The sequence below is a fragment of the Arachis hypogaea genome, chromosome 12 (genome assembly GCF_003086295.3).
Source record: "Arachis hypogaea cultivar Tifrunner chromosome 12, arahy.Tifrunner.gnm2.J5K5, whole genome shotgun sequence".
In the NCBI taxonomy this organism is placed as follows: domain Eukaryota; kingdom Viridiplantae; phylum Streptophyta; class Magnoliopsida; order Fabales; family Fabaceae; genus Arachis; species Arachis hypogaea.
This window is the reverse complement of record NC_092047.1, coordinates 51,241,244-51,256,132: the sequence shown is the minus strand read 5'-3', so window position 1 is coordinate 51,256,132 and position 14,889 is coordinate 51,241,244. Positions and strand designations below refer to the sequence as shown.

Below are 14,889 nucleotides of genomic sequence, written 5' to 3'. Positions count from 1 at the left end.
AAGTAGTTATGATAGATGATCCTGAAAAATATCTCTATTTCAAGTTTAGATTAAATGTTAGTTTGGATTGTTTTTTGAGTAAAAAAGGTACATTTTAAAAAAAATAAAATACTTTTGTTCAATTTGAAATTTATTTGGTTAGATCTTTTGAAAAAGTATTTTTATTAAAAAAATAAATTATTTGTTTTTTCTAAAAGCTAATAATACATTACTTTTAAAAAAAAACATAAACAAAAGACGTTTTTAATATTTTAAAATTATTTTTAAAAAGTTTATCTAAATTGTAAAATAATTTTTATCTGTTAAAAAAATATTTTTTTAAAAAAGATAAAAAAATAAATACTTTTTTTAAAAGTCAATCCAAACTAACCCTAATAACCTTTAATCTGTTGTTTAATTACTTTAAGTTGTATCTTTAATTCCATTGTCAAGTTTTCCTTTTTTAGTTTACATATTTACTTTTTTAAAGTTTCTTTTGCTTTCACCGTCAATCTATGCATTCCGTTTTTGAGAGACAATTTGAACCCTAAACTTTTAGTTTATATCTTTTAGGATAAAGTATATATTTTGTCTTTAAAATTTGTTAAAAGTTTTAAAAATATTTCTAAGTTTTATTTTGTTTCAATTTTGTCTAAAAGAATTTTCGATTTGCATCAAATTTATTCCTGACGGCTAATTTCTTAAAAAGGGAGAGACAGGAGAGGGAAAATAGGGAAAGAAGAGAGACAGAGGAAGAGAGAAGGAAAGAAAGAGAGAGGAGGGCAAGAAAGAGGAGAAAGAGAGAGAGAGAGAGAGAAAAAGAGGAGAGAGGAGGGAGAGAGAGATAAGAGAGAAAGAGGAGAGAGAGGGGAGAGAGAAAGAGAGAGAGAGAAGAGAGGGAGTTAAAGAGAGAGAAAAGGGAAAGTGAGAGGGGAAGGAAAGAGAGAGTGGAGAGAGACAAAAAATATGGAAGAGAGAGAGAGAGTATGTAAAAAGTAAAAACTAAAAACTAATTTTGGAGTTTGAATAAAACCAGTTTTATTTGGTTTAAAACTAAAGTGAATCATAAAAATTGGTTTTCTAAAAACTGGATTTTATAAAAAGTTAAAAACTATAGTTTCAGTTCAGTTTTTTTTTTGAAAAAACTGGTTTATTTAAAACAGTTTCATTTCAGTTTAGTTAAACTAGTTTGTTTGAACACCCCTACTTCTACTTATAATAAAGAAGGGGATGAGGATTTTTGAGTTATACAAAATTTATCAAAAAAAACACTGAAATTTTTTTACCATGATATAAAAATTTGTTGAGTTACACCTATTGGATTGAATTCTTGCTATAAACAAAAATAGTACCGAAATTTCATAATTTTAACATCGAAATTTTGTTACAAAACACAAATCTCTTCTTGAATGCTGTAATTTTTTTTTTTTGCTTCTTATTCTTTTTTTCTTTCTTTCTTTTTGCTCTAACATCTTCTTTTAGAAGTATTGCTTCTCATATTAGATTTGAATGAACATGTATTACAATTTTATTTAGTTGACTGAATATAAATTTACATTTATTGGATTGAATTCTTGCTAGAAATAAGAATAACACCGAAATTTGTTTGAATTTCGGTGTCAAAACTAAGATATCTATATGTTATTGTTAAGAAATTTGGTATTATGTTTCTAATAAATTTTGCATAATTCAAAACTTTTCCTCTTCTTCCTCCTTATCTTTGGCTGTTGCTTCTTCTTTTTTTTCATTCTTTTTTTTTATCTTTTTATTTTATTTTATTTTCTCATATTTTTTTTGTTTCACTTTAAATTCAAATGAGAAAGAGGAGGAGGTAGTCATGGCGGTGGCAGCTACAGTAGTGATGACAACGACAATAACAGAAGAGAAAAGTAAAAACAAAAAGAGAGAGAGAGAAAGACGAAGAAGTAGCAGTGTATGAAAGAGGAAAAAAAAAAGTGTGCGTGAATATGAAAAACGATTATACAACTTGGTTGATCTCGATTAAATCAAAGCATTTTTATTTGAGAATGTTACTCCAATGCTGATTTTCCGCACATCACTCTCCTCCCCCCCATTCCTTTTATATTATCTTCCACCGCGAATGAAATTTATTTGTTTGAAAAATTCTACACAAATGATAATTTCATTTTTTAATTATATTTAGACATTAATTCCAATACACTTGTATTATCTTCCAAAAATAAATTTATACATATTGTAAGGGATAGTTTTGGAGGGCCACGTCTAGCATATCTACAACTATACACAATGAATGACAACTCTTATATCACAATTACAGGTTTGAGTTGCCCGACTTTTTGAAAATTTATCCAAAATAAAAAGAACACAATTATATAATAAGCAAAACTACATGTCAATATATAATTATTTTTTAACCTGTATTTAATCAGTAATAATTTACACAAACATTTTACATATAAAAAATATATAATATGTTTATTAAATTTTACACAAATCAATATAGTTTATGTCTATATTTTTTAAAATTTACATACATAAATTAATAAAATTTATTTATTAAAAATAATTTAATATTTGTATTAGTCAAATAATAACTAAAAATATTAAAAATTAGTAACTCCCAAAAATCTTATATACTTGATAAAATATTTTACACTATTAACGTATAAATATTAAACTCTTATAAATTTTACACGGCTGTCTAAAACAGTTAAACTTCTTTTTGCTTTCGAAATGCACTTCGCATGCCCCGGTCCCCATATAGCTCCATACGGGTCTCATGATTTCAACCCCGTGTGATTTCAGATACATAGATTGTGTGTAGCTACACCAGGAAATGGATTTGGATCTTCTAAAGTTTGAATTTTACTTTAGAGTAAAATATGATCTTCTACCCTTAAATAGTTTCTTTCATATTTATTCTTGGTCCCACCTATGAAATAAATAGTGAGAGATCACATTTTATTCTCTAAAGTGAAATTCAAACTCTAGAGGATTCAAATCCCCAGGAAATAATAATACATCTTACACTGATAAATGTAAAGAGGTTAATAATCTACATTGAAGATTCATCATTGTCTGTCAAAATTTGACGAAATAAATACTTCCTCGTCGTACGCAAACACCAAGAAACCATCCTATGAACAACAATACGACTAGCATGCTAATGCAAAATACCCCCCAGCTGACGTTTATCATTACAGAATCCAAAACCTCATTTGCTATTTAATAATCTAATACAGCTTATCAATGGTAATGGTTTATCTCGGCAAAGGAATTCCCCACAACCGAAGGATTTGCACTGATCAGAAAAAGATGCCAAGTCTAGTGCTCTTTCAAATACCTTGTGGCACCTCTAAAACCTGGATCCTGATCTTTATGGCTCCAATGGTGCTGAGCTCCCATTTTGAACACTAGCACTGCCATCAACCATTGTAATATCATCCGTGTTGCTTTTGGGTGACATGTTTTGGGCCGCATGACCATCAGCCATTGTAGCATCCTCAACGATACAAGATTCAGGGATGCTCATGTTGCTTTCAGGTGGCACTTCTTGGGCCAGATGGCCATCGAACATTGTTTCTTCCTCACTTTGGCATGGTTCAGGTGCATCCATATTGCTTTCAGGCTGCATATCTGCAGCCACATTCCCATCAACCATCGTGACCACCTCACTTTCATTCTGTTCATGCATATCAGTGTGAGATGTCTGCTGGCTGCTTTGCACTTGATTTGTGCCTACTGTTGGTTCTATGTGACCAAAGTAAGGCCTGTTTTGCTCAAACTGATGTCTCAACCGTTCCTGGAGATGAAGAAAATGTGAATTCAGCAATTTCAGAAATTGTCTTTTAGTTGAGGGAAAACAGCAGAGAGCAGAATCTGTTAATAAAACAAGAGATAGTATGGGAAGAACAATATGCACAGAGAACAAAAAGGAAAATGCGCTAGCTCAAATGAAACTTCCAAATAGAGCAAACACAAGGACAAATCCGCTACGGATAAAGCTCCATTTAAAGGTTTGCCGCTGGCCAATAGGTTGCCGCGTACACGAGGTGGGATTTGAATCCTGACACTTGCTTAGGCAGATGAATGAGCTAACTACTCGACCAACCCAAGTTGGTTGAACACAAGTCTTTAATGCAGGTTATTTAAACATCACTTCCATCAAATTTGGCAATAAATATAGAGGAAGGGTATATCACATTAATCGTGTCAGTCTGTAACACAACTACAAGAATGAACTTTAGACTTAGCATGCATGGTTTTATACTCCTTCAAGCCACAACTACAAGAATGGGACGGAAAAAAAAAATACAAACCCTGCATTGGGACAACACTTGATTACTAATAAATAAAAGAGTAAAGCTAGGTTGCTCTGGATAAATGAAAATCTCATAAACTACTGACATGGCAAATATAGATGGTAGAGCATTGAAAATGTAACAAGGACAACATACGGTAAGAAAATAGAGAGTATGTTTCACACGTAGGCAATGTCTAAAGCACCAGGACCAACAGAGGAACAGTCAATTTTTCAGTGGTAAGGAAGGGAGGAAGGTATTGAAATATAAAGCTTCCTCCATTTTACATTTCAAACCCTTCCCCTTCCCTTTCCTGCCTTTTCTGTCCAAAAATCAAAACACAATCATACACTAGCCATTTGTCTCTATCTAGTGTAAACCATGCCTTCAATGAGGTTTACCTAAATGTTGAGGGCATGGGTAGCTTTGTGTTCTGTTTTTATGTTAAAGAAGGAATATTTTAAATCCCTTATCTCTTGAACTTTCAATTTGGCTTGACAAATTTATTTTATCAGAAATAGATGACGGAATAAGGTCAGAGTAGCTTAAATAACCATATTGTGGTGTTCAGCAATCGGTCTTTTGATTTGAAGAGAATGGTTGTCTTGTTAGATGGCCCAATCTCTTGCAATCTTTTTTTATGAGATTACCTTATCCTCTCTCTTTCAAATCTTTTCTACCGAACTAAGAATTTTGTTTCCTATCTAATAATAATAATAATAATAAAATCACTGACATACATATAGTGAGATGTTGGACATACCTGATAAAGCCTTTCTATGATACTACCCATCTCCTCAATGCTATTTACAAGATGAATATGATGTTTAGGTCCGGGATCTTCAACATTTCGTTCGGTATATGATGTAATTTCACTCAAATTAAGGGCAAGGTGGTCTGGTCTCTTGAGAAGCAGCTGAAACGTAGGCTGCAGCTCATAACACTGCTCAAAAAGGGAACGACGGCAGAACACATATAACCCAAGACGAGCACGTGACATGGCAACCACCAATCTTCTTACATCACGAAGATGACCAACGAATCGAGTTCGCACAAGGGATAGCAATATAAAATCATTTTGCTGACCTTGAAATTTATCGACTGTGGTAACCTGAAAGTAGTCAAGAATAGAACAATGAAACCTGGTTGATGCCAAAACCTTCAAAAATTACAGTATCACAGACTCCTTGTTTACTCAAACGTTATAGAAAATTAAATTTGTCTACGTGACTTGTTAGAAAAGTCATCTTATTTTCTGTCCTCCAAACAATATATTTTTTTTAAACCTTTTTTTATAAAATTATTTGTAAACATTATATTTTGCAAGGAAGATTTCTTCTTCTTGTGAATCTTTGTGAGTGCATCTTTATAAAAAAAAAATTCAACCAAAGTGAAAAGGGAGAATCTTCACAAATCAGATCAAATAAATCACTGGGGAATTCTGTCCACTATATGATATGAAATTAATGAGCAACCACTGAGCAGCATACCTTGCTTGGTGGACCAATGAAGTCATATGGAATGCATCTTCTATTTATCACATCACGGATGAGAAGTTTCTGGCCATTATAAGTAGTCAAAATTGATATCTTATTTGCAGGGTACCCTAAGAGACGCATGTATATATAGACACTGACCACATATTCTGCTTCTCCCTCATTTTGGTAAAACCAAGGGGATGGAGTTGTCTCACCCTTACCAAGGTAATCTGGAACATCCACTAACTGATAATCATAAGCAAATCCTGCATTTGCCTTATGGAATATGTCTGCCTCCTTTACATAAGGAAGGTCTCCCAAATCTCTGTATCTCCAGTTGTAAAGTTGAGCTATACTTGGCCTGGCTCTTCCCTGGGCATTTAGCTCTATGTAAGGAATACCCAAACGAACAAACCTAGTAAATAGACTCTGATCCATGTGGCTGTACTTTTGGAAGGCCATATTCTTCACAACAGGAGGCAACTGGTGATGATCACCAATTAAGATGCAGCGTTTAAGCCGTGCATGACCATCTTCCTGCCTCTGAAGTAACATTGGAATGAAAGTCTCAATTTCCAAAATTTGGGCACTTTCTTCCATCAACAAGTTGTCATACTTAAAACCTAACTGAAGGAAATCCTTCCTCTTTAGTGCTGCATGAGTACAAGTCATGGCCACAATTTTAGCTTGTTTGGTCATTAAGTAATTAGCTCTATCAGCTGTTGACTTCAGTAATTCAAATGCTCGACACTCTTCAAGTTCTTGAAACATCGTCTTGAGATGACGAAAGCACCCCATAGCAGCCCTCATATCTTTCTCAAAAGATTCCCCAGTAAATACTGGATGTGGAGCATCAGAGAAGAACTCCTTGAAGGGAAAACGATCTCTAACAAAGCTTTGCTTATCTTTATTCTCAGCACAAGCAGCAAGAAATTGCTCCCAGCGTGAATAGACATGAAGCAACCAAAAGTATCCAGCAGTTTCACATGTGTAACCCACATCCTCCGGAAGTTGAAGAGACCTTGCTAGCCTCTCGACTTCACTCAGCAATTCTAACCGTCTAACAAGCATTGCATTAACACGTCCTTGACGGCTGAAATCAAGATCAGTTGCCAGCTCTTGTTCTCCTTGACCAAGTCGAAGGAGATACCGTGCAGGAACATCTCTCTAAATCAAAAATAAGTAAAATGGAATACATCAAACTTCTATATAGAAGGCAAGAATATATAGAAAACTTGATGGCATTAAGCTAGGGTAACCACAAAGACCATCGTAAACATCAATCAGCCTTGCTCCAGTGGGTAGGATGGACTACATGAATCAAACGTTTTAAAAATAAAAAAAATGTGTTCACTCTCCAAAATTTTTAAAATTGGTTGAAACATTATATTGCTTGTGATTTATGGAATTATGTCAGGTTTCTAATACCACATAATAATGCTATAACATGCATCATGACATGACAAGTGGAGCAAAACAAAATTCAAATATAAACCAAAAGTTATACCACACAAGTATGACCAAATGTTGTACAAAGACGATGTTCTTCAGAAAATTCTAGCAGTCTTTTTCAGCCAAAGACTAATAAATAGCAAATACCTATGGATTTTACTAAGACATATCGCACTAATAAAATATTTAACATAAATAAGGGAATAGAAATGTGACATCCTACCAGCATTATCTTCTCAAACAGATCATTTAGAGCCTGATTTGAATGAGTAATTATTAAGGTTCTCTGAGAAGGACAATTATGATATAAAACATTCAGAATTTGCACAGCTGTATCAGTTTTTCCTGTACCAGGCGGCCCTACAACCATAGTCAGGCCAGGTTGAATGCCAGAGATAATTGCTTCAACCTGTTAAAGAATATTCCATAGCATTATCATCAGTATCTACAAACAACAACAACAACAACAACAACAACAACAATTACATCTAAGGAATGGCCCAAGAGTACAACAAAGCTATCCTGTAGGAAACTCCTTACAATGATCAACAGATCATCAACAAGAAATTACAAGCATAATGTCATTCCATAATAAATTTAGTACAAAGGCCTAGTAAATATGTAAGAGCTATTCAGGGTGTAAATCTCTTATGCTATTTGCTTGCTTACTCCATTAACATGGACATTCCTCTAGAACCAACAACATCAAAATATTGTAAGAGCTGAGCGCACCTGTGTGGGTGTAAATCTAACTGAATTCTGTTTTGGCTGATCTTGAGGATAAGGACCAGGGTCCGGGGGTGTATAAGTCTCAACAATAAGTGTTTCTTTCAGATGATTATCATCATCCACATTGATACTGTTTGGTCCACCAACAGATGTTGCACTCCTGTGAAGAGAACTGGCAGTTGCTTTGAGTGTTCGGGGAATCATGATCTTAAAAGGAGGCCTTGGATTCGTGCATTCTGTCCCATTGGGATTAGTGAATGAAACCTGAAAGACCCAAGAAAAAGTTAAGACAAAAGTCACATCAACAACTTAATCCCATACTATCACTCCTAATGACAGATATCAGTCATATCCATACAAAATAATCTCTACAAATCTGAAAATGAAATAATACCAACCTCATAATCCGCAAAACATTCCTTCAAGTGATCAGCATCTAAAAAAGTATCTTTGAAATCTACTGTTTCCAGCAGATCAGGCATCTTAGTCCACTGTGCAGCCGAAGGATCACCGTAACCAAGAAATATATTCTCCAACCACTTAGGAACAATGCAGTATTCATTCATTAAATCCCTTATTGATTCTAAGATGGCTTTAAAATTGTTTTCTTTTGGCTTTCTTCTCATTAACACATTAAATGTACCATAAACATCTTCTGCCCCTTTCTCTGCAATATTACTGACATCCATGTGGTATTGAGCAGTATCCAAAGCCACAGTAACTGTTCTGAGATCCCCCTTTGGTGGCTTCCATTCATCCCTTTTAATCCTTCCAGAAAAATCATTCATAAGGGTTCCTTCTTCATCACGAATCTCGATAATTTCACATCCTCGAACATATTGTAGACCAAGTTTTTGTGGCACACTAGCTTTGGCTTCTTCTTCCGTACTAAGCGGTTCAAACGAGGGGCGAATACATAGTAAAAACAATACGTCATGTTCTTTCAATGAATCCCATTCTGATCTAACCTGTGCTCTGTAGCTTGAAATGCTATAAGTAACTTCCGCTGTCACAGATGAAGGCTTGACCTCACCTATGTTTGGTTGTTTCACTTCAATTATCTTGAATTCCTTAATTGGCACCCCCATTCTTGACCAACCACGAAAAGCAGTTTCTCCTTCACTGTTAATATATGCAAGAAGGTGTGGAATGGCTTCCTGAATATCCTCACGTATCTCATATGTTGATTCAAGTCGGAAGAGATTAAAATTTCGAAGAAGATAATCATGAAGTGTTAAGAACTGTAAGTTAAGTTTTGGCAATGCCAAACAACCTTCTCCAGAATAATTTATGCTTGGTACAACACTTTCATCCCACATAATCTGCTCATTTGGGTATAGAGGAAGAGCATTGATGGCTTCCTTTTGAGATTGTTGCTTCTCAAAAAAGGACACCATTACTTCTATAAGAAAATCAACCCGCTCTGACCAGGGATCTTCCTTAGAAACCAGTTTGAGCTGCATAAGGAAACAATGCCACAAGTTGAAGGTTGCGGTGTTAATCCATGGTTTGGTTCACAGTTACATGAATTATTACAGAAGATATTTCAGAAACTAATTAACAGAAGGAATAAGCCACTATTATAACGTATAAGACTTAAAAGCTACAGAGTAACACCTCATTAACAAAGTATCACTTCTCCCTCATATTATAGTGCAGAGAACAATTAAAATTCTAAGACTAGAGAAATGAGTAGAAAAATATTGTGTATTAATCATACCTTACAGCAAACCAAATCCCTTAATTCCTCAGGAAGAAGGACAGACAATTTCTTGGATAGATCTGCACGCTTGTGGATTGAACCGATGTTACTCAAAGCAAGCTCCCACAGCTACAACCACATAAGAGAAAGAAATTAGGTGTTAAGTCCGCTAATGCCAACAAACAAGTATTAGGTGGAGAGGAAGAATGAAGATTCATATCATATCACAAAAAATGCAACAAGGAAAATTTTAATTAGATTATGTTCATATAGACAAAGTTACATTTAAACATACCTTGTCAATCTTTTTAAATGCGAGTAACTGGAATGATTGCATACAACTATAATGAGATTCAAGAACTTCATGATCTGTTAACTGTGTGCCAGTGTGATCATTGATTTCAAACCCTTCATAGAATTGTAATAAATCGACTAACTGTGCAAAAAGTTTCCCCTTCTCATGCCTATAGAGTGCACTCAAATGGCATTTGGCAACTACGGCTACATCAGCCACAAGCGGCCTCAGGTACCTACAATTTAAATGAGAAGAGGGTAATTGATTTATTGGCCTATTGGGAAAGCAGAAGACGTTCTGCAAGGGTACATATGAAAATGACGCTGCTGTGAAGCATTTCCTCACTTCATGTCTATCAAAATCAAATCCTTTCAGAATTCAACCAAACTCGCCAGACAAAATTTAAGTTGTGCACGTAATATAATGACCCCGCTATAGCTAGTAAAACAAAAATCTAAGTTTGGAAAATGAAAAGTTGAAATAAATAACTGATGCTTGAATGAGAGAGCATCCAGATAATCATAGCCACACACCTCCGTGTAGGCAATTGACTCAAGAGGTCAATAAGAAATTCCATAAACCTCTCACAATACAGTACACAAGCATCATTACCAAGCCCCAAACCACCATCATCAATAAGCTCATCTTCACCAGATAAATGTCTCTGGGAAAAGACCTGTGAATCCAGTATCTGAAGAAAAAAAAAAGGGGGGGGGGGAGTTAGCTTAACAATTTTGACCAAAAAATTACTCTTTTTGCAAGGGAGAACATTATAAATGTAGTTGGGACTTGATGTGGCTCAAAAATTTTGCAAACCTCCAGAAATTCTTCTATTAGGTTTCTCAAGAACATCACTTCAACTGTAGTTGATGGATCTCCCTTCACAGGTTCCCTCCTTATCATCCTTTTCCATTTCTTGATCAAACCCGGATTAAGACAAAGCTCCATCTACATGGGTAAAGACCAAGGCCCAGCATGTAAAAAATATTATTTAACATTAACCAAAGGGAAGAAAAATTAATGAATATGAGTAACAAAAAGTAAGAGTAAATCAACAAATAAACTGATCAATAGTTTTGATCTTACCTGAAACCGACCATAAGACAAACTGTACCAGGATTTCAAACTTGCTAGTCTCAAGACTATCTTGCTAACAACCTCATCTTCTAAACTCTGCAATAAACAGTCATGAAGTCGACAACAATGTTTGTCCTCAGTATAGGGGAATCATTCATATACATAACAGCTACCTAAGGCCCTATTTGTATAAAATGAACATCCCTAAAGTCTTGTTGGCTACCTTCAATTCATTAATGGAATTTGAAGTACATTATATTCCTACGTTGTACTTGCCTAGTCAAATCTTTTTACAGTACCAACTGACAATCATAAAAAAGAGGCCAAATTCTAAATGCACTATAAGAATGATATAATACATGTTCTGGTGTAGGAATTGGTGACTTTATATTTACAAATTAGTTATTTGCTTTGGTGGTACATTTGGCGTATTTTCAACGGACCAAGAAAAAAAAACTGACATTCACTATTTGAAACAAGCACAGTAAAGCATCCTCTGTGATGATAGTTTTCACCATCACCACCACCACCATGGTAAAGCAAACCCACCTGCCACCTCCCACCAAAACACCCCCACAAAGTAAAACCCAAAGAAAAAGCTTTTAAAAGCTAAATTGCAAAAGGGGAACAAGACAATAATAGTTCAACAACAACAGGGAAGCCTTTGATGATAAAATAGATTTTGGTACCAACTATGTAAGCAAGGATATTATTTTTGAGACAGAAATACAGAGATAGGGATGGAGACGGGTACAGGGATATTCTGTCCTCACTTTCAAAAAGTACAGAAAATACATGAATTTTCTCAGAGACAATTTGTCACTGTCCCTTCAACCAAACAAGTTTCTATGCCTCCTATCTCAATATTTTTGTCTCAAATACAGTATCCAAACGTAGCCTATGTAAATGATGAAGTGCTCTGCCAATATACCTGAAAGGCATTTATCATGAAAACCAAGTAATTTGTCTTCTCTGCTATACAAAGATCTCTTCCCTGCAGTCAAATAGGGATATATGAGATTAAATAAAACGGCACAACATATATAGAAATAGGATTGTTTACTCAAATGCTACCCTCCCACTAATCTGTTTTAAAGAAAGGTAGCCCAGTGCACAAGCATCCCGCGTTAACACAAGGTCTGTGAAAGAGCCGCAGAGTATAATGTAGACAGTCTAACCTAATAATTAGATATCAATGACTGCCTCCACGACCTTGAAGTCACACAAGGACGACTCAGCCGGTGTCCAAGGCTCCCCTTCCCTCACACTAATTTGTTCCCTTGAATAAAATTTCCAACCCTATATTAAATGCCAAACAGAAAGTCTAACATATTTTGAACATCATGATAATGGCCAACCAAAACGATGTTCTCAGTTTATGTTGTAATAATATATCATCCATTCACAAGAGCAGAACTGAATCACTCCCTCCCTCTCAAACCCAAATAAATAGTAACAAGGGCATAAAATTAGAAGTAAAAAGGCCACTATAAGTCTATAAATAATGCACACAAGATATAGTACCTCCTTTAGGTGAAGAACCCTCTCAAGAAAGCCTTCGAAAACATCCTTCCTTTCATAGAAACAAACCCAAGCCGCCACGTTTTCTCGGAACTGTAAGCCACACATGTTCCAATGTTTAAGACTGACATGAAAATATACTGCTTCGGAGCATAATTGGATGCTGACTATTCTCATGAAGCAGCTTAGAACTAAAAATCAGGTGAGATAGTAATACCTTTTCGTTGACCATGAGGATGATGGACATGACGTGCTCAAAGGAGGTGTTTTGAGGGTCGAAATTAGGCCAGAGGTAGTTCTCGAGGTACTGGCTAACCTCGAGAATCATTACCCTCTGCAGAGGAACGGGCTTGTGCCCATCTCCCACCAACAGCTCCGTCTCGTATATATTGCGAACCAGCTCAGGATCGAAGGGCTTTTTCTTGGGTTCGCCCGTCTTCAACCAACTCGCCTCCGCAATCTTCGTGAGCCTGTCGCGCTGGATCTCTGACAGCGTAATTGTGCTTGGCACGCCACCGCCTCCGGGCTTCTGGTTCGAGTCCACTGCCTTCGATTCCACAGGGTACTCTGCCACCCTGTGCCGCCGGAAATCATATATGCCGGTTCCGTAGACCCTCGTCATCAGTACCACTAGGGTTATGTGTGTTTTGTTAATGGGATTTAAAGTAAATGGTAATGCTGTGGTAAAAAAGGTGCGAAAGGGAGCAAAGGGAAGCAGAAAAGAGCTACAAGGTGGGTTATTGTTGGCTCCCTCGAGTGAGAGTGAGAGAAGGCACACGGAGCAGCGAAGCTGCGATGAAGGCTGGAGCTGAGAAGGGTGGAAGGTTGAAGGGTGTCCCACTCTCTGTCACCGGCGAAGGGAGGCTGGGAAGAGGCCGAAGGCAGATTATGAGTTAGAGGGTTTAGGCTGAGCAAATCCGCAAAACCTATGAAGTATCAAGTATGAAGAAGGAAGCAATTAAGCAAACCCCAAATACCCGGGAATGATACTCTGTTAAAAAAAAATTTGAGAATAAAGTGTGATTATTAACTTTTTATTATTATTTTTTTATATTTATTTTTTATCTTATTTATAAAATTAGGAGCTTTTTTTGGTGAGAAAAGTATTTTTAAAATTTTTATGGTCTAAAATTCTCTATAAATCATGGTCATTAAATTTTTGAATTAATAGTTTAGATTTAAAACTTTTATTAATAATATAATAATTTTATATATGTTTAAATATTTTTATAAATACTTCTATTTTAAAATTATATTTTTGTCTTTTTTTTTTATCTTTTTTCCATCATTCCCTCTTGTCGATGATTCGCTAAAAGGAAGAGCACGACCGCCATGAGGAGCCGCCTCGAGGAGCCACCGTCGTCGTCGTCATCTTCTCAGATTGTTTCTGTGTGCGCCGTCCTCGCCGTCGTTCATCCGCGTCTTGTCGTCACCGAGCCGCTGTCATCATATCTAGATATTTTAATGGCTGCCGCAGATGTTGAGTTCCGGTGCTTCGTTGGTGGGCTTGCATGGGCCACCGATAACGAAGTTCTAGAGAAAGCCTTGTCTGCCTACGGAGAAATCGTTGAATCGAAGGTCCGTTTATTGCAAGCATTATCAATCGGGATATGAACACTGATTCGGATTTAGATTTGTTACTGCTATCCATTTGATCTGTAATATGTGATTTCTCTAATCTCTGATCTGTTCTCTGATCTCTGAGCAAGCCATGAGGAATGCGATTGATGGCATGAACGACTCCAACCTTGACGGCCGTAACATCACTGTCAACGAGGCTCAATTCTGTGGAGGTGGCGGAGGCGGTGGAGGTGGCTTCAGAAGTGGAGGCGGTGGTAGATATGGTGGTGGCAGATTTAGCCGCGGCGGCGGTGGTGGTGGATACGGAGGTGGGGCCGTCATGAAGGTGGATACAACAGAAACGGTGGTGGCGGCGGTGGCTACGGAAGAAAAAATGTAAGAAGAAGAAGATGGGAGAAGAGGAAGAAGATGAGGGCATTTATGTAATTTACTATTTTATTTTATAATTTTTTTTAAGACCACCAAAAACCTGAATATACTTTCTCCACCTAAGACAAAGCCATAAAACTAATAGTGACATATCACATTTTACTTTCTCAATTGTTAAAAAAATTGAGAAGATCTATTTTCCCAAATTCCCAAGTCAGAGACTCACACTGAACCGGGAGTTACTCGAACCAATCCTCTAGTCCTGCTTACTAATGGTCCGGCTAATAATAGCTTTTAATTTCGAGTCCGTCCTTCTCAAGGTTTTAAAAATTAAATCAATTATTAAATCCTTCTAATTACTAATTTATTAATTGTGCAATTCGACTAATTTAACTATATTCAATCGAAATAAATCAATTATAA

General features: G+C 36.0%; 1 protein-coding gene and 1 pseudogene across 1 annotated transcript; one reads left to right on the top strand and one right to left on the bottom strand.

Annotated features, from left to right (window-relative positions):
• Window positions 1-2,998: 2,998 nt before the first annotated feature.
• On the bottom strand, window positions 2,999-13,537 carry LOC112727381 (uncharacterized). The gene is made up of 14 exons (XM_025777110.3): window positions 12,734-13,537; window positions 12,520-12,609; window positions 11,927-11,989; window positions 11,005-11,091; window positions 10,735-10,866; window positions 10,452-10,609; window positions 9,919-10,153; window positions 9,642-9,752; window positions 8,320-9,378; window positions 7,925-8,185; window positions 7,416-7,601; window positions 5,753-6,907; window positions 5,026-5,373; window positions 2,999-3,763 (listed from the first exon to the last, which is right to left on the bottom strand). Exons 1-14 carry the CDS (start codon window positions 13,136-13,138, stop codon window positions 3,338-3,340), a joined length of 4,716 nt encoding a protein of 1,571 aa, XP_025632895.1. The 5' UTR covers window positions 13,139-13,537; the 3' UTR covers window positions 2,999-3,337.
• A 227-nt stretch (window positions 13,538-13,764) lies between these two features.
• Window positions 13,765-14,523, top strand: LOC112730028 (uncharacterized; annotated as a pseudogene).
• Window positions 14,524-14,889: the final 366 nt, after the last annotated feature.

Coding starts and splice junctions, on each gene's coding strand:
- LOC112727381 (XM_025777110.3), bottom strand. CDS start 13,138: ATGACGAGGGTCTACGGAACCGGCATATATGATTTCCGGCGGCACAGG. Junction 11,092..11,926: donor TCATGATAAATGCCTTTCAG/GTATATTGGCAG, acceptor TGTTTATTGCAG/AGTTTAGAAGATGAGGTTGT. Junction 6,908..7,415: donor TGTTTGAGAAGATAATGCTG/GTAGGATGTCAC, acceptor TTTTTGATTTAG/AGAGATGTTCCTGCACGGTA.